This window comes from Cyrtonyx montezumae, unplaced genomic scaffold (genome assembly GCF_038088225.1).
Source record: "Cyrtonyx montezumae isolate F1298 unplaced genomic scaffold, pur_monq_1.0 scaffold_23, whole genome shotgun sequence".
NCBI lineage: Eukaryota > Metazoa > Chordata > Aves > Galliformes > Odontophoridae > Cyrtonyx > Cyrtonyx montezumae.
In genome coordinates this window covers 10,250,432-10,273,192 of record NW_027071970.1, presented here as the reverse complement: position 1 = coordinate 10,273,192, position 22,761 = coordinate 10,250,432, and the positions used below count along the sequence as shown (strand labels likewise).

Below are 22,761 nucleotides of genomic sequence, written 5' to 3'. Positions count from 1 at the left end.
AAGTGACTTACCCAGGACAGCAGAATTGCCATCACCCAGCGGGAACCTCTGGTAACGGGGAACATTAAAGGGGGGCAAAAGGTAGAACTTCCTCTCCAGAAGGGGTTCGAGGCGCGAAGCAGACGGGTCTGCAGGGTGGAACAGGTTATAGACCTGCTGACAAGCTGGTCTGAGCTGAAAGACTAAAGAGACAGAGAAAAAAAATATTCAAGTATCATGCAGTTATTTGTCTATAAGACAGATAACTGGGTTTTTTTTGGTTTGTTTTTTAAAGTGCTGAAGATTTATTACCTCTTTCATATTTCATTTTAAGCAACTGAAATATTTTATCAGTCCATTTACAGATTCAATAATTTTCCCAGTATTTTTAACACTTGGAAGTATTTGACAAATAAATTGCATTATCAGTATCATCCAGAGCACATGGTGACCTTATTCCTTATGGTGCAATAAACATTTTCTTTAATAAACATTTGTTTTGTTTGTTTTTTTACTAGATTACTCAGGGAGCACAGCAGTTTACAACAGGACTTACTGTCAAGAGCTGGAATGACAGTTTTTCGCAGTGCAAGAACCAGACCCAGGGGAGAACCAAAGAGGAAGAAGTCAGTGATCTCAAATTCAAACTTGCCAATGTTTCCTCCATCCAGCATAGTGGAGCTGCTCGATCTCCTGGATCCTGGGTCGTTTCTCAGAACACTAGAATGTAAACTAGAACAAGACCAGAAAATAACATCAAAATTTCATCCATGCTATTTTGTCATAATTGAAGGCCAAATAAGTGATTGACAGTGAGTATAATTTCTGCCTCTCTAGCAAAGAACTATGCCAGTCAACCCACCATGCCTCTGTACTGTAGATCTACTATCCAGCAAAATGTGCCCCCCAAACAAAGACCCCATTTCATTGGTATACTTTAGACTGCACAAATCCAACCTTCCAAACCTTCATTAACACATTTCAATCACCTCAAAATGTAGGTTTTTTGAGGTGCCAAAACCTTGTCTGCTGCTAGTAAAACAGTCATTTGCAAGCTAAAATAACCAGCAAACCAAAGAACAACAGGGGAAAAAAAGTAGATTTACAGTGATTCACTCCATTACACACATCACTGCTGTGCTTTCTGGTTGTCAGCATTTGACTTCCTTCCATCACCTGACTCTCAAACGTTACAGAGAACTGTGCTTATCCATTTCTTCCTCGTAGAAGTAGATGGACAAACGTGAAAATGTGAGGGGAAAGAGAAAAAGAAAGATCACAATCTGCAGGATGGCTTCTAACATACTTGTGTACCAGGTTTGCACTACAGCTTCCACACGTGTGCACAGCACAAACTGGGAATGGTAATCTGGGGTAATTAACTCAGCGGCCATGATGTAAATTGCATTTATCATGTAACCAGGACTCTCTCACCTCTGTTTTTCCCTTCAGGTCACATATGCCAAGTTATTACCATCCAAATTGCCTCTCAACCTCATCCCAATAGCCCCAGGTAACTGTACTTAAGGCAGAGAAAGATACAGAATGTGTCTAGCTTTTTCCTTTTAGCTGTCAAATCTTGAAAAATTAACTTGTGTACAGTGCAGGCTGGCCAGTACAGAGGTTTACAAGACTTGATGTCACATATCCCTTGGACACTAAGGAAAGGGAAACAGGAATATTTTGACAGCAAGCTCAGGAATCCACCCCCATGGTAGGAAGCAGTCAAGGTCTGGGATAAAAGAGTGAAATGACACTAATAACCTGGTTCAGAAAAGGCTTTCTGGCATTCTTCTATCAGCAGCCTAAAGCAATATGCTTGAATTTCTTTTCCTCTCCATTTCCTACAAGATTCAGACTGCTGCCTTGCTGGGCTATCACCATTACAACTGTCTGCAGCTCTCCAGTTGCAGACTCCCAGCAGTGACTTAACAGGGTGTTTTCAAACACTTTAAAAAAGCATTAGAATGAGGTCTATAAAATATGTAGGATAAACGAATATCACAACAGACAGGCTGGATAATAGGTTTACTGGCCTGGAGTCAGGGATGATGTCAATGCAAGTCTCTACCCAGCCCCAGGACAAAGTCCCAGGTGGCCACCAGCACATGCCACAGCACTTGCTCATCAAGGCCACATCTGAAGGTAGCATGTCCAACTGGGCAGCAATGTCCCAGCACGGCAGTGCTCACAGAAATAGGGCCACTCTCTCCCCACCATCTGCAGACTTGGAACTTTGGCAAGCAGCACATTACCCCAAGGACAACATCTCTGCTGGGTGTCACTCCCAAAGGGTGCTCAATACCTTCTCCTTGTGCCCCACTGCTGTGTATTCTCTGCAGGTGCATTCACAGTGCTATTCTCCTGGTTACCATCCACAGGGAAATAACCAGCTTACTTACAGAGATCACAAAGTCAAAACAGTGATGTCAAAAGCGAGAGGAACAGGAGGTTACAGCAGTGACAGCTAAAATGAGTATGTTCCCATTCCTGTGATGTGAACAAGCCTCCCTGAGATCACACTGCTGGGGTGTGCGATGCTCCAACAGATTTAAAAACAAGCCACCTTCAGCAAAGCTACAGTTATTTTAGCTGTCAAGACTGCAACACATTAAGTTTGCTGCATGTAAGGAATATAAAGTTATTTAGAATAAGTTCAGCTCTGCTGAGGACAGGGCAGCAGCAGCTTGATTCAAACAGGCACACAAGAGAAAGGATCTGATGGCAGACGTGTTACAGCAGGGCAGGTACAAGGCTGTTTGCGTATACACTCATCTTCCCATGGCATCTCTTTGTGGGGAATGGAAGAGAATGAGAACAGTCATGCTGCTAAGCAATTTGGACAGCTCCTCTCATTTTACTGGAATCTTGATAGTCTTCTTCTGCAATCAAAAGAAATGAGAGCCAAGGGAAACTCTGAATCCGTCATGCTCCGAGCAACATACAGTGCCCTGTTCTCCCTTTAAAAAGCAGCAGATGTACTGTGTGCATTAATTAAACAAGAGCTTATGAATTTCAGAAGCAAATCAACTCATTTACAATAATACAAGTACAGCACAGCTAGAAATAATGTAGTTGTGCAGAAGGACTGAATTTAAAAATAAATGTGTGATTGTAATCTCCAGATGCTGCTCTGGCTTGCTGGGCATTATCCCAGAGAAGCGAGTTGGTCTGATATGTGAATAAAAAATTAGTGTCTTTGGCACAAGTTGAAACCTGCAATAGGCACAGAGAGAAAGGCCCCCTTATGCCAGGCTGCCAGAATGCTGCACCCATTAGGAAAACTTGGCTCTGCCCTGCCAGTCTCCTGCACACAGCCACATCAGAGCTTGGTTTTTCAGAGGGGAAGATCATTATTTAGTGACAGAGGGGGCACTGAGCCAATGGCTGGGCTGGTATGATGCCCTGCCAAGGGGAAGGGGTGAGCCCCCATGCCCAGGATCAGAGGGGGAGAGATGCAAATGGAGCTCATGCATTTTTCCTGAATGAATCTTGTTACTGAGCTTTGGGAGAGGCTCATTTTTGACCCAAAGTTTAAAGGTTGATTTTAAAAGATACAGGAACCCAAAAGAAGTAAATGTGCCCTAATCCATCAGCACACACTAAACACTGACAGCCCTTTCCAGGCTCCTCTCAAATGCATTCCAATGGGAGCAGGCACACTCCTTAAGAGATGGAGCAAGAAAGACTGGGACAAAGCTATCTGAAAAGACAGATGGCATTGCACCATCCCAGGCTCACTGCCTCTGCTAAACTAATGCAAAATGCATCAAGATGCCAACCCACTTTCCCTTGCTCAGCTCCTGCTCCTAAGGTCAAGAACATCGAAGAGAAAGCACATTTCTGCATGACTCCTGTAACACAGGAGGCTGTTTCAATAAGGTATGAACAACAGACTGATCATCTTTTATTAACCTGCTGGGAATAGCTGAGAAGCTTACTGTTCTGTTTTGTCTTTTGTACATGCAGTTATCTTTTTTGAATACAGAAACTCTGTGCTCCTATGAATCTTCTGCAAATGGGTCCCTGACATGGCAGAACAACACGAGCTCCTGTGCTGGAGGAACAGCTGCAAGTAACTAAGGGGAAGCAGAAGAGTGGGACAAGATTTCAGCTCAGCAGAGGGCAAAAGAACAGCACTGGACACAGTCACAATGCAGATAATGGTGTCTGCTCGGGCAGACGTTACTCTCCAGTGCTGGGGATGTGGAGGGAAGAGGGATTAAGAGTATGATGCAGTTCCTCTGGTCCCTTAGGAGACAGAGGTATGGGCTGTCCAGTTCCACAGGCTGAGGGAAATGATTCAGACAAAAAAAGGCTCCTGGCTTTCAGAAGTAACCCCCAAATGATCAGCAGCAATGGAAAGACCACTCTGAAAATTTTATCAGTTATGTTAACGGATCTGTTTGTGAAAGCCCATTTGAAGAAGCATTGCAATGTGATACTGAGAGCTTTGATAGCGAATAACAAATCTGAAATACAACCCAGGAACAGGGGAGCAGCTCTGGCAGAGAACAAAATCCAATTCCCTGCCCCTGCTTCATGTAATAGCATGGGTGACTTTGCCAAGTAGTCACACGGGACAGCAGAGATGGACCAAACCACACATGAGTGAGGGCTGCACCCTGAACCAACCAACCAGTGAAGGCTCAGGATGACTTATCCAAAGCATCTGACTGTCCCAGCAGCAGAAACGTGCTCCTGTGACAAGAAAGGGCACTGCAGTTCAATCTCACATTTGAAATAGGCTAAAAGTAAAGGGCACTCCACTCATGCCCATCTGTCCCAACAAGAGGTCAACTTCTGGAGATGCTTTGAAATTAAAACAACACCAGACTCCTAAAATTCTGCTTCACTCTCTTCACTCACACTGTTAATGTATTTGCTGTATGACCTTCATGCTGCCATTGCAGCCCAGAAAAAAGCAGTTACCTGACTGCTTGGGCTGTCAGAACAGGATAAAGAGCTGCTCCATTGTCAGAGTGATGCAGCAGAGCAGCTGGATTCTCACTGCTGAGTAAAGGTGCTGTTAGGTGTTGGGTATGCAACATACTCAATGAAATCTATACTCATCTCTTTCCTCCATCTTCCTTGACACAGGATGACAAAGCAACATTTGAGTTTTGCAGGTGCATTACCTCTGCTCCAGAACACTGCTGGCTTTGTTCCTTAGGAATCTTTACCTTGAAAGGAAGGCTTGATGCTGCTTTATCGTGTCCAGTTCGTAGGTTGACGAATCACTCCTCTTTCGTGGCAGCTGCTTCTTTGGATCCTCTCCGTTGGTACGGGGAATGTCAATGTTGCTCCTGCTGAGGTGCCTGCTGGCTTCCAGATTAGAGCCACTGGAGCAATAGCTGTTGTTCACTGCTATTCCAGGAGACAGCAGGTCGGTATCCTGGGATTTGAAATACTTAGACTTACCACTCTGACAACTGAATCATCCACATTATTATACCCTCCTCCTTCCATCCTCCTAAACCCATCTACATCAAGATCTCATTCAGAACAAAGCCCACCAAGTCCTAGGATACACACACACTAAGACACACCTGCTGGCCATCAATTATAAAGACAGACTTTGCTGCTCTGTGCAAAGATGCTCACTAAAACCAGGGGCTGTGGCCAGCAGACCCACTCCCAGCAGACAAAGGGAGCCAGCATTACCTGGACACTCACAACACTCCCTCTTCGACTGCTGTTTTGGCTCTCAGACACAGTTTGATTGCTGTAGCATAAGGCATCGAATCCCAGAATTCCTCCAACACAGTCTCCAACCAAGCAGACCTGAAAAAGGCAACAGAGGCGGGGCAGGGAAGAGCTCTTTGACTTCAGTTCAGAGATGACAGTTAAAAGGAGTCCTGGATTATACTTGGAAAAGCTGCTGTAACAGGATAACCAGTGCTTCTATCAGTAAGACTATTTTGTCAGAGATCATCCACTCACACCCTGCAGACTCTTGCTAGCTAACAGGCTCTGCCTGTTCCCATCCCATGCCAACCAGAGCAAGGTGAAAGCAACACAGAGACCATCATTGGCCCTAAGTCCAGGGTCAAAAATAAAAAAAGGCAAGATTGAATCCCTCCTCACCAGCTGTCCACACTACCTCGGGCAAGCTTCACTGTGCTTCTGTGTTCCCTGCTGGTGCTGTCAGGAGACAATGCTGTCCTGCCTCCAAGAGCATGCAGCAGGTAGGCACAACACAGCACTGAGACCCCTGAGCAGAAGGAGGCTTTCAGGGACCCTGGGGCTGAAAACAAGCCCAGGGTGGATAAATCCTACTGCATTGATGTGCACAGCCTATTCAATGGTTCAAATTTCACTTGGGCTAGAGAGTCACTTCGCTCACAGAGTGGTCAGTGATAGTATTTTACAGGACACAGGACTTGTGCCATCTCAAAAAAGAAACCCATATTTGTGACAGGCAACTCCAACGAGAGCTGCTGAAGGTCCTATTAAAAAGCAGAACACTCAAACATCCTTGGTTTGCAATGGGAGTAATGTAGTAACAACAGGAAAATTCTTGATTTAGAAAGGTGTGTCACACTGAAACTGATTATCTTCACAGCTTTGTAGCTTCATTTCTCTACACAAGCTCTGACTTTGCTTTGAATCCCAAAGGCTCAAGACAGAGCGCAAGCAATAATCTCTCTTTCAGAAAGAGATGGAAGCACACTTTCTTATTGCAGCTCAACTCTTCTGTGTTTCCATCCTTCCTGAAAGATTAATGGAAGGAGCTTGAGAAGGAAATTGCTTCACTTGCTCTTCCTTTTGCTGTGGCTATGAACAGCTGCTGGCTCACCTGGCCATTGAATGACGTGCCCTCCTGGGATCTGATGAACTCGCTGTAGGCCTGGTTGGCTCTGACAATCACCGTGGCTACTGCTTCTTGGTACTGAGGTGATGATGTTGCTAGCAGAGGGAGGGCAGCAAGGGGAATGTGATCCTGGCTGTTGGACAGGCAGCCTTCATCATAACTATATGGGCTGAGGCTGGACAGGGCAAGAGAGATTGGAAATACTAAGATGCAGAGTGGGGAAAACAGTTCAGGGGCAGTACAGTCAGTAGTGAGGATTGTTAAAAAAAATAAAGCCTCAAGACAGAACAGTCATTTACTCCAATGTGAATGCATAAGAAATTTAATAAATCTTTCCCTCCCATCAAACGTAAATCTTCAAGGACAACAGCCTTACATAGATAGAACAACCCTGAGACAAGGAACTAAAGCCTTAGTATTTATTGGATTAATTAGAGTAAATCAATCACAGAAGTCCTGCTGCATGATTCCTGTGTTCACTGCAGCTAAGTATGAAATCGAGATTGAATGCTTCTCTAATATATTAATAAGAGCACTCTTGAAGCGTGGTTGGAACTTTCAATGTACAGAACACTTCATGAATGCCACAGCAAAACAAAAACCAAAAGCAAGCATGAAATCTTACACGTCTGAAAAAAAGCAGCATCACCTTACCTGGACACCAGTGAAAAGGCTTCGGAGCAGATGGCTGGGCAAGGGACTAGCCTGATGGCAATGTGTCCAAGAGCAGCTGGGTAGTGTACCCTCATCACTGTGTCAAAGACAGTCGTGATGGTGTTGACATCCCCTTGCTTAGAGCTCTGATCACCACTTCCCGAGTCTAGGATGTTCCCTCCATGGAGTACTAAGAGGAGGACATGGATTTTACTTGGCTGCATTAATGGCTGCACTGATTCATCCTAGGTGGGAATGAACAGAGCAAAGTAGAAAGGTTGATTCTGCAAAGAAATTATATGTCTCCCACAAAGATTTTAAGGAAATTTCATCACCTTTTTTCCCCAAAGCTCATGCATGGTACCTATAATACACGCACTAGGTTAAATAAGCTTAAGACTTCAGATTTGCTTGTGCTGTTGGCAAAGAGGAACTGAAGAGAAAAAACTCCCCTGTAAAAAAGATCCCTATAGTCAAAGGGCTGGCCAACAAATGGCTGTGCAGCTGCCACACAGACACACCACGGGTTTTTATAGTGGCCATCCAGGTCATTTGCCTGTGATGTCAAATAAATTCCTTGCCTTAAAAGACGGGTTGCAGTTTGAACTCCAGAAAGGGTTATTGCTAAGTTTCCCACCAGAACAGCTCTACATCTGACCTTGATCCCCTAAAAGCAGATCCAAGAACATCCGTTTGTGTTGGTTACATGTTATAACACAATGGAGCACAAACTATTTTTGGTTATCTCTCCTCTATGAAGGCTCTCTGGGTTAACAGCTCCCTTGCAGACTCAAATCCCCATAACCCAAAACCTCTGACCCATGCAGAAGCAGGTACTGATCCTTTCACCTGTGCCTTACCCCATGAACTAGCAAGCAGAGGCAACCTGAGAGCATCCTGTCTCCTTCTCCAGGGGAAGGCAACTCCCTGCTGAGGCAGTGCAGAAGACACTGGGAGTGGGTGGGGAGAGGGGAGGAGGGGGCAGCAGGATTTTCCATTTGGCAATTTTTTCTCATTTTAACATCCTTAGTCACCCTGCTGCCTTCTGAGCAGTGATTGAGCCCCTGACAAACACACTGGTGGGAGGGAAGCATGCACAGGCACACATTAGCAACCTAACAGCTAGCTTGCATTTTTACCAGAGAACGTTAAAGCATGTGTTAATACGCAGCCCACCAGAAGCATTAAAATTCACATCCAAGTCTGTAATAAAGATTTTCCAGACCTCCTGCACAAGAACAGCCTTTAATTATTTAGCACCATTACATTATATTAACGTCTGCTCTTTAAACTTCCTCCAATTCCAGTTTACAGTGCTTGCAAGGTGAACTTTTCCCTGGCTGGAGGCATCAGAGGACCTCTCTGAGCACTGCTTTCAGACAAATGTTTTAAGTGCTCATTTGGAGAACAACATGAGTCACCAAGCTCAGGTCATCCGGAGGTTTATCAGTCATTTGGAGGCACCGTTCCCTTCCAGTTCATTAACCTCTGCTCTTAAAGGAAGTGGGGAACAAGCAGCTGCTGATTATTTTAGGGGTGGTGGTGGCTGTTTAGAACTTTCCTGTAAGGTCTGGATTCATGTAAGACAACTGAAATCTTGGGCTAGCTTTTGTTGAGGGAGGCTTTTAAGCTGGAAATCCCTGCCACGGTGGCTAGAAATTTCCAATTGTTTCAGTGGACTGTTTGTGAACAACTACAAGTAAAAGGCATTTTCATCTCACTTTCAAGTTTCTTTCTTTCCTAAAATAAAGCCTGAAATGAGAAAGACTTGAGACTATCTGAAGAAGACAGCAACTCCTCTGAACTGATTCAGCCTCTGCATGAAATCTTAGGGCTTTGAGCTGCAGATGGCTTACCTTGAGGTGGCTAGAACCACTCCATCTCCAGCCCCACACTCTCCTTCCCCATAGTCCTCGAGCTCTCAGTCTCTGCAGCAAGTCTTTAACTGCCCATAACGAGGGACTCTGTAAGCAGCAGCCACATCAGCTGTGCAGCACAGGCAGGCAGTGGCTGGGGGGGCAGGATGACTCTAAGAGTCATCTCAGTAGGGTGCTGACTTACACAAACCTGAATACTCCAAGGCTGGAAAACCAGGGGGGGTAATCATTTGTTATTTTATTCAGAGCTCTGATACAGGCTGTGCTATAACTGGTTTCCAAACAAGGCCCTGAGCAGCTCAAATGAGTGGGCTGCAGCACAGCTGTGTCAGTGGGACTATTGCAGCCTGCAGTTACACTGTGCTCCTGTTCCCACTAGCTCACTTGGCATTATCAGGGCAGCTCTACCAGCAATGCCTCAGGCAGCTGTTATCCCCACAGGATCGGTGTTTTTTTCCAGCTGGATACCTGACACTGCCTGCAAACGACAGAAATTTTTCTATCTGATGCTCAAAAGACAGGTGAAATAATCCCTTAAGCCTAGCCAGGGAGTATACAGCATAGCAGTGTGGCTTCAAAAGATACACAAAGACAAGACACCACTCGCAGAGAAGAGAGCAGTTTGCCCCGTTTACCCCACGCAGAGACTTTCCAGCAACAAGGGATCTTGTTATAAGAATCCAAAGTGCTTACTTCAATGATGCTGAGCCTCTCCACACTGGAGCCAACGTGGTACTCTGCTGATGTCTCATGGTACAAGTCACCTGCAAGCACAGAGGTTTAAAATGTCAGCACTGCATGACGCTTTGGCAAAGGCACTCTTTCACAGAGGCAGACTGTGCCAATGCCTCTCAGCCTTTTGCCTCAGATTGCCTTAATTATTTCAACAAATTGCCCTCCCCCCCCCATCCTTTGAGCTGAGAAGCCTGGGCAATGCCAGGTCACTTATATTCCAGCAATTTCTCATAACCTCAGTTAAGCACTTGAGGACACCAGCAACCTCTACAGGAACTCAAGCACCCTTACTGCATCAGGCATTGCAACAGTGGGAAACCTCTGCACAATTCTCAGAAATGATTAATGAGTGGGAAAGTAAAAGGAACCACTGCAACTATGCTGGGGGAGCAGAGATCTGAGGTGCTCTCATGTCTGTGTCTACACAGACAATGCTGTAACATAAAGCCTAAGTGTCATCTTCCACCATGTTGCTACATGAATTAAGTTAGATGAGGAGTCCACCTCCTTCCAAAGTTTGGTAAAGTTGAGCAGAAAAAAAGATTGAAAAAAAATAATTAATTGAGGTGGGTACAGATAAGAACAAAGGATGGAGCAACTGAAAAGAAAAGCCAGGAGAAATTGAAGTAATTGAAGACAGAGCTGGAATGTTTCATCATTAGGTGAATGAGTCCTGGCTGTCACACGAAGGAACCCAACCAACACGGGAAATGAAGAGAATCAAGAGCTTCCTTATCCCATCTCCCACCAGGCAACACTGGGCAGTCATTCCTATGCTCCATCTCAGCTTCTCCATTCATGAGATGAAGGTATCAAGTTTTGCATTCTTCAGAATGGGGCTGTGAAAGTGACCTGGAAAGACTGTGAAATATCACATGCAGTTTGGACTGAAATAAAAATAATAAATAAAAAAAAATTACCCTGGACATCATCACATTCAGGGGTTTCAATTTTATCCATCAGATCATTGGAACTCCATTTGGTTATTTCTTTCGGGAACATTTCCTCATTGTCAGACAAGTCCTCTTTAAAAAACAGATTTTTTTGAGTCACACACATACAATTATGTACACAGACAAGATCACAGAAGAGCATTTTAATCAAAAGACCCCATAGCTATAGGTAACCTTGAAACCATCCTCATGGTTTAAGTCATAATAAAACACAACACTTCATCAGCTTTTGTTATGTAGGAAAAAAAAAAGCCTATTTTGAGAAAGTTAAAAACATGCAGCTAAAAGGTTTTGTTGCCAAACAAAAACCATAAGGTGTGGAAAAAAAAAAAAACCAACACAGATTCTGAGAACAACCATTTGAAGTAGGAAGTTAAGACATTTTTCCTGCCATACTTTCTGCTTGGCATGACCCTGCATGGCTGCTTGGTGATGCTAGAGCAGCCAGCAGGTTCCAGCAGAGGAGAGGACAAAGCAACATTTGCTGCTGGGATCCTCCCTGAGTTATGTGAAAGCCAAGTGAGGTCTTTGGGGGAAGGAGTGATAAGGATCACTATTGTTACAAGAACCAAGTACCTAAAAAGGCAGAAGTAACAAAGGAAACGTGAACTCCTTGGGCTATCTTTGGCCTGATTTCCTTAGGAGACCGACCACATTGCCTCTGTGTCTGCCATTTCCCTCTGACCTCAAGAGCTTCTTCCTTGGCTAATTTCAGCTACAACTGGTAAAGAAGAAAGGTCCCCCAAACACTAAGTTCCTAGAAACGTAATGAAAAGGAAGAGGTATATGAAGGACAGTGCCTAAAAAACACTCCCCAGCAGCATCCAGGAAGGTTAGCAGGGCTCCGAATGAGCTCTCAGCAGGAGGTGTGGGGCCAGAGGGCTGCCAGGAAGGTGACAGGGACAGCAGGTTGTGCTTCATGGCATGTGCATGCAATGCCTCAGCAGACAGCAGTGAGAGTCCCCTTGCAGAGCACCCCACAGCCCCCACACTCAGTGCTTCACCAGGAGCAGAGCCCTAAGGCTGTGCCTGAACCCACAGTGAACAGCAGCAACTGAAGGCTTACAGCAGTGCTTTTCTTAGGAGTTGCTGGTCCCTTCTCTCTCTTTTTTTTTTACTCCTCTGTTAGGGATGTATCCTTTACTGTTACAGAGGTTAATTGGTTTCTAACTTATTTATTGCTCTGTGCTTAATATTCCTTTCCTGAAAATTTTGGTCTCATAAATTTAATAAAGAGATATAAACATAGTAATAACAGCAGCAATTACAGACGTCTTGATCTAAAATCTTTAGAGTCCCAGACGAGGGTTCTCCCTTTCTTGGTGCTGTGCAGTCACTAAGAAAATAATCAGCTAGAAGAATCCTAGGATCAGGAACAAAAAGATTATGACATTTATTATTCTTTTCAGCATATCTGGGCTGGTATCTCAGGTCTAAGCACAGAGCCGGGCAATGACCAAAGACCAATTATTTTTAGGAGTTTCTATTTACACATTGACCACAAAAAAGCAGCAACCTGGAAACTTCATACTGGCATGCCATTTCCTTTTTCAGCCATGGAAAAAACTGAGTAAATCCCCAGTGCCCTGCACAAGGGAGCATGGAGTACCTGTTCCCAGCAAGGGGAAGGATGCGTGTGCAGAACGTGTGCTGGCAGAGAATTAAGAAGATTGCACTCAAAGCTCCTTCAGCAACTTAAGCTTAATATTAAACTTATTTCCTTGAGAGGTTTAATTGCAGCCCTTATTGCTGCCTAAGTGATCACTGAAAGGGATATTACTCCTGTTATTAGCATTTATTACAGGATAGAAATCAGATATTACTGCACTTGTCACCACTTTAACCAGAATCAGTGAATGAGGATGAGTGGGAAGCCCAAGACAAGAAACCTCCCCGAGCTCAGGGTACACCCACTGCACAGGGAGGGAATGTGTGTGGCCATGGGAAGCACTGCTGAGGATCTCTGCTGGGTGCTGACTCGCACCCTGATCAGTTCCACTTCCCACAGCACCCACCCCACATCTCCCAGCAGGATGAGCTTTCCCCACTGCTGCTGGTGTTACTTCTCCCTGCCAGGCACCTTAGGAACACTCCTGGGATTCCCCGTGGGCCTGGATCCCAAACATCTATCTCAATCTATCTCCATTTTATCACTGAGTAATTAAAAAGAAAAAAAAAAAAAGGGGGTGGATAGCAGTGATGCCATTTCAATGACTCACTCCTCTTTCCTTGTTATGTATATTGCTATAATAAATCCCCTTCATAGTTTTTGTAGGTGCTACATAAGTTAACAAATTGAGACACTTCAAGTTCGCCTTTCTCTTTCCAAACAAGATGAATTCAGCACCTTGACTCGCAGGCATCCTGGCCACAATCTATCCCAGCATTTGGGATGCATGCAGAAATCCCTGACGTGGGAACTCCTCTGGTGTGAGATACTATCAGGTTTTTGAGACTGAAGTTTAGCTGAACATCACTGAAATTCTGCTTTTCAAAACTGGGGTGTGATCTTCTCACAACTCCAACTCAGAGAAAGGTCACCAACTCCATCAGCACACACTGCACATGTAACTTAGATTAGCATTACAAGCTGAGAGGACTCCATCTGTTGTCGGCAGAGACAGAGCCTCTCAGGCTCACATACATATTAAGTACAACGTATAAAATGAACGCAGTGGCACAAAGCTTCTTCGTATAGAGAGAAAAAGAAATAACACCAAAGCTTTCACCAAATGCAAGCAGTCAGAATTACTTTGGAAATTCTGGAATCAACACTGATTAATGTTGGCACATGAATTACCTTGTTGCGTTCATTTATTTCCAGGAACAGGAGGATAAGGAGTTAATAAAGGCAAACTTCAGTCTCTTCAGGCCCAGACAGAACAATTAATCATATCTTTTACTGATTAAAAAATGATTGCAACATCAGTCTTACTGAATCAGAATCATTAAGACACACCCACAGACCAGTAAGCATTGCTGAATTTTACCCACACGTTTGCACCAAATGAAATACAGGCTCCAAAAGGTTAAGACTGCTCAAGATCACGTCAGATAGATCACACTGAATCTGAAATGCTGCTGTGTTAAATAGAAGAGTCTGCTGGGTAGTGCTGGGAAGCTCGAAGAAGCTGCACTAACACTGCAGACAGCTTGGTTAGAAAGGAACAGACTTGAAACAAAGCAATGAAGTCTTCCTTCCTTCCCTGCTCACTCCCCACAGCTCGTGCTTTCTGCCCTCTTATCCCACCACTTCAGGTAACGAACAAAGGTGATTAAGGTTCCACATACCATGTGCATCAAAGAATTCATCATCTGAGCTGTCATCTGAATCCCTGGCAATGCTCTGCATCCTCCACTCCGAGATACTATGGCGTGAGGGACTTGCTGGAAGAAGCAGAAAAGCCTTATGCAAAATGCTACTTGGACAAGACAGAGGGTTCCCAACATGATCTCTGCTGGAGGAAGAGTCGTGTTTTCTCTGCAAAAATGCACTGCTGCAATATTAAAAACACAAAACCCTGATGATGCTGGCGTGATGTCAGTGTACCACTTCACGGATCCTGTTTGTTTACTGTTGTTATAACCTGCCAGCAAGATGCTACATTAAAGCAAGCTGTTTGTATCACTCTTATGCTATTTTGAATGGCAGCTATTTATAATTGTTAGTAGGACGTGCAAAATCAGCTGGGTTTTAAAGTTTGCAATTAGGAAGGAAGCAGGCTGATTGGAAGCTTTCTTCGTGCCTCTAATCAGCACACAAGCCATGCCTCTGCTTTGCTAACTTTTGGGTGGGTAGCTAAGCAGAGCAGCCTGGATAGAAATGATCTGTTTTCTGGAAGGAAATTGCTTCCACACAAATTGGATTAGAGATCTATTTAAACTTTAAACTTGAATGATTTAAACAACATGCTATCCAACTACTTCAGAGGGGAGCTGTTGGAGCAGCTGTCCTGCTGCAGCGAGAAGAAAACCCATCAGCCCTCTCAGTCCCTGTCCCTTTTCACCCTCCTTTTCCTCACACCTACCCGCTCCCCTTCTCTTTCCCCTCTAGAGTTCCCTACACTGTATGCAATTACATTACAGCACTATTTTTTCAGGTATATTTCAGCAGTGATGCAGCCTGAACTCATCACAGAAACGCAGCCCAATGAAGGGAACCACAGAAAGAATTAGTTACAGGGTTTTTCTCCTTTCAGTTTCCTCTTGCATGTCACAGAGGGGAGTGCAAACCTCACCTAGCACAGCAAAAACCTGAAGAGATGGGCAAATTCTCATTTAACACGTACAAAGGCACTGAAAGGCTCTGATTCCTGTGAGAGCTGCACGAGCTGCTTCATACTACTGCTGCAACAGCGTTAAACGTGTAAGTCAAACGCTTCCAATTCTAGTCCTGCTACCTGACTGACACATGCAGAGATGAAGGAGACCCAGTGCAGTCATCTAATTGCAGCCTAGCAGGGGTTTGGCAGCCCCCAGCTCCCCCCACCACCCACCCCTCTGGAGCTGGGAGCGAGGAGGTTGGCAGAGCGCAGCTAATTCACGCTGACATGACGTCAAGGCACTCGCATAATAGTTGCTAAAAATAGAGCATATAATAACATATGGGATGGAGACAAGGGTCCTGCTATCACCAGAGGTCTCACTCGCATGGTATAGAAAGGACTGAGATCTTTGGCAGAAAGGCATTGCTTTTTTCTGCTGGAGGGAGCGGTGCGTCGACACAGCCCTCCTTGCTTCCATATGTTAATATGCTGCCAGAAAGATGAAAATATCTGCATGACGTACTTCTCACCACATCACAATCCACTGCTTTTGTTACTTTTTTCCTGCAAAAGCTGAGGAAATCCGCAGTTCAAACGGATTCATGCTTTGCTATTAGTGAAAACCTCCAAGTAAAATCCTAAAGGGTCTGAAACCTACAGCTGCCAATGAACACATCAGCACAGGGGGGTTCATAACAAAGAGAGCAGTGAGAGATGGGCACATTGCTAAAAAAAAAAAACAAAAAACAACCCACCCTGGTGCAAGCAAAGGAGCTAGCATTTTTATCTCTGTACAACGATTTATGAAGCTTCTGCTAGGTTCTTCCCTGGGGCTCACTGGTGAGTCATTGCAAGGTAAAACTGCTGCTTGTATCTCATTCACCATGTGATGAAATCAGTGATGGAGTGGTAAATAAAAATTGGGAATCAACTCCAAGATTTAGTACATGTGAGAGATGGATAAGCTTCACTCACCCAGATGCCTCTCTTCCACTGTCCCTGAAAGAAACGCTGCTTCTTTGGGGTTTTCAGAAAAACCAAGGTTTTTGCCCTCCTGCTTAGAGAGCTATTACCCAGCTATCATCTGTGCTTGACTGAAAGGAGAGAGAGCTGTTGAGGATTCAAGTCCTGTCTCCTTGTAACTTGCATTGTACAGAATGGTCCAAGCAAAGAAAGAGTTTAACACAGCAAAGAAAACCCAGACTGACTGCTGATGGAGAGGTGAGGACTCGAAGCTGAGCCCTACACAGGGTATCCACAAGGGCTTTAAGAGCAAAAAGCCTGAAAGCTTGCTGAATGGTATTTAAATGGGAAGGTAACCATGATTCATGGTCTCAACTGGTTTCAAGCTAGCTATGAGTTCTGGTTCCCAAGCAGACACTGTTCACTACCACTAGTGAAAGGCAGCAAACACCAGCCCCTCATCCTTTCAGAGCACCTGCCTTAGCTCCTCCAGCAGCAGGTGGGGTCCTGGGCTTTGTCAGCTGCACATCATGCAGTACCATGTAACTGCAGCCAAGGGCACAAGGTGCCCATTGGTAATGGTTAACCACTGGGCACCGTGCCCCGGGGCCAGGCACACCACAGCATGCACACAGGGAACTTTGTTGAACGACAAAGGCACGTAAAAGCCACTGGTGGCTCTTGGGTCTCAGAGCCAAAGCCTGCTGCACTGCTTTGTTTGTCATCTCTGACACCCAACACTGCTACCCAGCTGTTTCCTGCTCTTCTACTGCTTTTCCTAATTCCTGTGCTTTTGAGAGTGGAATGAGAGAGCATGAATTCTGTCACATGCCCCTCTGAGGGTCACAGTTAGGGGATAATGATAAGCATTTCCAAACCCACAAGGGGCCACCTCAGAAGGCTGAGCCTGCAACACCAGCAGACATCTCTTAAGAGAGCTGAAAAGGCTCACAGGAGGAATAAGCACTGTCCCAAAGGTTCCAGCCACCATACTCCCCTAAAGCCCAGTCTCCTCCCAGTCCAGAGAAGCAGCACCTTACCTCCTCTCTTTGAAGACCGTGAGGACTTGGAAGAGGTGGACCACTGCTTGGTGAGCGATCTCCCAGAGGCTGTTTCACTGTTACCAGAGGCATCTTCTGGGTCAACAGGTGAAACCGTGTCGGCTTCAACATCCTTCTCACCAGGAGCATCTTTGACTCCATGCTGCTCGGGATCATTTTCGCCGCAGAACTGGGCCATCTTCTGTGCCAGCATCAGCTGTGCCTCTTTCTCCAGCTGCCTGATATCCTCAATGGTGAGCCCATACCATTCATCCTGCCAGCACCAGGCCTGCCGATGAGCACGGACCATCACCTTCCGCAAGCCTGCAAAACCAGAATGCCCCAGTCAGCACTGCTAGAGAACTGCAGGAGGAAGTGTGTCCCCTTTCCCAAAACCTCAAAACTCGGTGGCATTGACATTACAGAAGTGTTGACAATGTAATGACTCAAGCTGTAGAAAAGGATGTTCTTAGAGCAATCAAGGTTGGAAAAATCAGTCATTTCTATACTGAGCCTCCTCGGTTCTTGCTAAACAACCATCCACTGCCAAAGCAGCAGGTCTTCTGCAACTGCTTTTAACTTGGAAAAGCATTGCCTAATTTCAGACCCAAGACTTTGCTCTGCAACTCTGGAAAAGCACCAAATACAGACTTCAGAGATAATGGAATGGGAAGCAAAGAAAGAAAAGGAATAAAGAATACTTCACTTTGCAGATACTATCTTTCTTCCATAACATGAGAAAAATGAAGTGCACAAAGCCAATTTAAAACATTATTTCTATGTGTCACATAACTGAAATGAATAACTATCTCAATACCAACACACAGTGCTCACAACAAGGCAAAAGAAACTCTCCCCAAACTTGCAGATAATGGCTAACGTCACCACAACTTCTAGAACAGAGTGATCACTTTGGATTTTCAACCAATTTTACTCTCAAAGCTCATGTCAGGTCAAAGCTATATGTTACTGAAGGGAACACACAGCAGTGTGACCTCACTACTTCCATGCTTTCTGTGATCTTCTGCCCAATTACCCCCTTTGTTTTCAGCAATTAATTACTTTTTATTTTATTAAGCATATAAAAGCTTTTTATTTATTTATTTATTTCCAGGCCTGGGCACTTTATTTTCTGCTCTGCACTTCAGTTAGTCCTTCATGCCACAAGCTAATGCAAACCACCCTATCAGGAAGAAACAAGCACAGAGATCAGCAGCTAACAGGATGGATCAGCTCAACCTGAACTTCATTTGCACAGTAAGATTAAGCCTATCAGTATTTTATGTAGTTCTCTTCTTGACTTTCAGATGGGAGCTCCACTTAACAGGAGCACATTTGAACCAGCAGACTGTGACCTTCTAGGGGCTGAACAAGGGGCATTGGCCACATCATTCAATTCAACCTTAGCCAAGATTCAGTGTTACTTCCCCCACCAGGTTACTTTTTGTAGTACTGCAAGAGAACCTTTTAGCCTATTTTACCACCTGTTAAGATTGACAATCAGCAGAGCTTAAAAAGCAGAGATTAAACTCTCATCAAATCCAACAGAAGGCCAAGAAAACACTTCCCTTGCTATAGCCCACACCGCAGCCATCCTTTGGGCTCGCTTGCTCCCAGCCCAGCAGAACCCATGGACAACCCCACCAGCACAGTCAGGCTGACTAAACGTCCCAAATCACCCTTTCTCAAAACCTTCTGTTTTGAAAACAAGATGGCATGATTCATCATTTCAGATCAGTTATGAATCTGGAATTCCTAGCCTCTGGTCTTCACCTGGGACACACCAGCAATGCTGCTCTTCTCTTTCTCAAGCACAGTGAGAAGTTTGGAAGAGAGCAAGGCTGTCCAGGTACAGAAGAAACTGAAAAATACACACTGATGGGCCTCTACACAGCCATATGAATTCAAGATCCAGCTACAGATGACTGATGTCACATGTCTGAACAGGTGCAATGGAAAAATGTGAGTCTTACAGCTTTTTCTCAACATGTCAGAGAAAAACAGGCTTATCTGAAAAGTGAAAGGGAGGGCACAGATCAGGAAACAGCACGTAGTTGTGAAAAACTCTTCTTAACAGATCAGACATGCCCAACAGCACAGTGCTGAAGTCTTCCAATCTGAGCCATTCTAAGATTATTCTCCAGAACTGACAGATAACCCCACAGTTTAGGAGGCAAGCCATCCACTGAAGTCAGTCAGAATAACAAGATTTGTATAAGGATGCAGGTGGCAGTGGATTCCAGTAATATCAGCAGTTAACAAGACTTCATCATTTCTCTAGAGTACACAAAGCTCTGGTTAAAAAGCCAAAACAAAACGAACAAGGAAGCCACACATGCACACCGGTACACTTGCAAATTGAGTTCAGAAGTATTCATCATTTTTGTGTTGATTTAATTATAACATTTCCCACTGTGTTGTGCAGAAAGACGATCTGTGAAGAGTCTAGCAGGGTGAAAACATTTAAATCATTCGACTTTCAACTCACCACCTCAACAGCTCTGCCACAGAGACGGGCTGAATCCTTCAAGTGCTGGCTTTTATAAGTGATTTGCCTGCAGATTGTGGTCTTTAACTCAATTTCACAAAAGAAAGTGTAAATGAATACAAGATAAGCCAGGATAGCTGAACTTAGAAAGCATCTGTCTACAGTTTGGGTTTGCTTTTCAATTTGAATTTAAAAGTAGCAACTATAGCAATTAAAATAAGACAAATAAAGACTACCATCAAACCTTGCCCACCAAATCTCCCTCGACCATCTACACAAAGTAACTGGACAGACACCCATTGATTATGCACACAGCGGCAACATCCCAGAGCTTTTTAGAAAGCACTCCCACAGTCTCCTGGCAGCTGATAAAGGATGTCTGATTTTCTCCATGCAACATTATTTCCTTGATGGTCACAACAGAGTTGATAACCTTGTCAGTGCACTTCTGGCTGTCTGACTGTATCTGATCAAAGGTGACTGCAGCCATACTTGCTGACTCCCTACCCTTCCTTTGCTCAGATCTCTCACAAAGAGAGGTGTGTGGTCACACCTGCACAGTGCTAATCTCAACCCACCTTCCCTTCAACAGACCACAGCCCACCTGCAGGTACCAGTGGGTGCTGCCCATCTGGATAACCTTTTGTATTGGAGGGCTTAAATGAAGACGAAGTTCTGCAGAACAGCTTTCTAAAACCTCTTCCACTTCATTGCAGTACAATTTGGGCATATTTAGCCAAAGATAGAGTGGCTTACACAGAGCTCTGGTCTCTGGGATGGGAACACACTTTGCCACGGTGTGTAATCAATAACCCATACACAGTCAACACACTTGTTTAGCAACAAAAGAACTGTAGCTCACATGCACAATTAGGAAGCAAGTGGGAGCAGAACATTATGCAGTGCCAGTCCAATTAAACTTAAATGCCAGGGGAAAGGAGTAAAAAAGCATACAAATATTACAGCCAAGTAGACTAACAGCCCACAATTTTAGTCTGTGTCTCGGACTGTCAAAGCACTGAGTAACTGTCCAATTAGTCATCCAAAGAAAAAATAATGGTTACTGCACTTAGTAAGACTGAGAACATTTCAACACCATCCCCCAGAGTCACACCCTCTGTGCTCAGTAGCCTTTCCACAGATTACAACCCATCCATCTCTTAACTTAGAAGTTTCCTTCTCAATGGTCATTCTCCAGTTTTAGTTTGCACCACTGAAGGACTGCTCTCTGCCTTGGTTTTCTCTCCATTTTGACGGCCCTAGGAAGAGCTAATTCCCCAAGGAATGGATTTGCAGGAGCCAGGAGCAGAGGAACCAGTGAAGAAATGCCAAGGAGGGGCTGTAGGCAAACATCTCTGGCACCTGAGCAGCTCGGTCCACAGCCTAGTACACGAGCCTGGCCCATCTGTCATAGCTCACTTTCTCCCAATTTAAACAATTTAAAGCTCGGACACTTTTCCCACTCACAGAGAGCTCGTCCATGGCCATCCCATTCACAGGAAGGCTACACATCTGTAGACATCCAAAGCTTTTGCTTTCACTTTTACTCACTCAACTTTGTCTTGTCTTAAAGTCTTCTCTGATTTTATGCATCTTAACCACTCTGAAAAACAGTATTTGCCATCACTGTAACAGAGTGGAAAGGCTTTTGAAAGGCAGACAATGAGCTGGCTCGGCTCTCTGCAAAGCCTCAATCAAGAGGAAAATGGCAGGCAATCTTTTATGAAATACAAAAGAGACATTTCTAAGGGACCAGGGTTTAATCTATGCCAAACACCTCTGAACAACTAGAGGAGTCACATGCTTCTTTTTCATTTAGCAGATACAAAGGAGTTGTTATTCTGCCCCCATGTTTTGCAGCACACACTAAATTAACCCATGTCACTGAAGCACCAAGGGAGTTTGTTGCAGAGTACCACTTGTAATGCAGTCTATAGCAGGAAAAACTTCCATCTGCAGAAAAGTAAAACCAAACAAGCTCTAAGGATGGAAGCTGTGACTACTCAGAAATGGTGTGCAGCACTCTCCACTGCTCTATCAGTGTTTTCCACATTAGCTCTCAGGAGCATAGTTTAACTAAGAAGAGTTATAAAATGACTTGCTTCTCCTATCATCAGGTCCTTCAAAGAAGCTTTGCACATGGAAAGAGACTGATGTACAGGAGAACTCACTGCAGACAGAAGGCAGGAAGCATCCTTTACATGGTCTTCCTTGGGACAGCCACAGCTTAGCACTTCTTCTGGGATGGGAATGTTTCTTTAAAACATCCTTTAAGTTATCCACCCAGCCATTGAGTCTGTCTCCTGTGGCAAGGCTCAGAAACTCTATCAGTTGTGTTATAGATTTTCTGCAAGACCAAATTACTGTTGGTATTGCTACCATCTGCACAGTCCCCACTTAGTTTCTTCTGGAACACAAACAACAGGCTACCTCCTTAAAAGCACTGACCTAAGAATGATGCAGCAATCAAAGCAGCAGATTTACTCACAACTGAGAGCTGTCAATGCCCCATCGTGTGTTACAGCACAGTGAGGTGGGGAGTCCAGAACACCAAGATGTATGGCAACATAAAGACCCACCTGCCCCACCACAAGGCAGGTAGGAGCCAGGGATGATCCAAGGGATGGTTTTCTGGGACCAATTAGGACTCACAGTTGAAGCTCATTTCCTTGAGCTGCCCTTGAGGACGTTGTCCGAAATAAAGAAAAATGGCAGATTTTGAAAAGGATCCAGATTTACAGACAAAATCCTTATTTAAAAAATGGAATTAAAATCCTTTAAGTGGCTGCACGTGATTTGGATTCAATCATGCCATGACTATAAATAATATAACATTTTTCTGAATGGTCCAACAGCTCTGCAAAACAGCTATCAGGTCTGAGGATCTCTTCACAGACACATCCTAGGATATCATACACTGCACATACCTCACTATCGTATTTCAGTTCAGAAACAACATTAACGAGTCAACAGTGAACCCTGCAAGTCTATAA

General features: G+C 44.5%; 1 protein-coding gene across 4 annotated transcripts in view; it reads right to left on the bottom strand.

Annotated features, from left to right (window-relative positions):
* Positions 1 to 22,761, bottom strand: part of PITPNM2 (phosphatidylinositol transfer protein membrane associated 2) — a 108,419-nt gene that overhangs the window by 16,610 nt on the left and 69,048 nt on the right. For all 4 annotated transcript variants that reach the window (XM_065739158.1, XM_065739159.1, XM_065739160.1 and 1 more), the window contains exons 7-16: positions 17,281 to 17,604; positions 14,304 to 14,399; positions 10,980 to 11,084; positions 10,018 to 10,088; positions 7,448 to 7,692; positions 6,779 to 6,968; positions 5,644 to 5,763; positions 5,163 to 5,374; positions 536 to 711; positions 12 to 182 (exon numbers count right to left, since the gene is read on the bottom strand). In XM_065739158.1, coding sequence (XP_065595230.1) covers positions 12 to 182; positions 536 to 711; positions 5,163 to 5,374; positions 5,644 to 5,763; positions 6,779 to 6,968; positions 7,448 to 7,692; positions 10,018 to 10,088; positions 10,980 to 11,084; positions 14,304 to 14,399; positions 17,281 to 17,604 — 1,710 coding nt within the window. The remainder of the gene's footprint in view (positions 1 to 11; positions 183 to 535; positions 712 to 5,162; positions 5,375 to 5,643; positions 5,764 to 6,778; positions 6,969 to 7,447; positions 7,693 to 10,017; positions 10,089 to 10,979; positions 11,085 to 14,303; positions 14,400 to 17,280; positions 17,605 to 22,761) is intronic.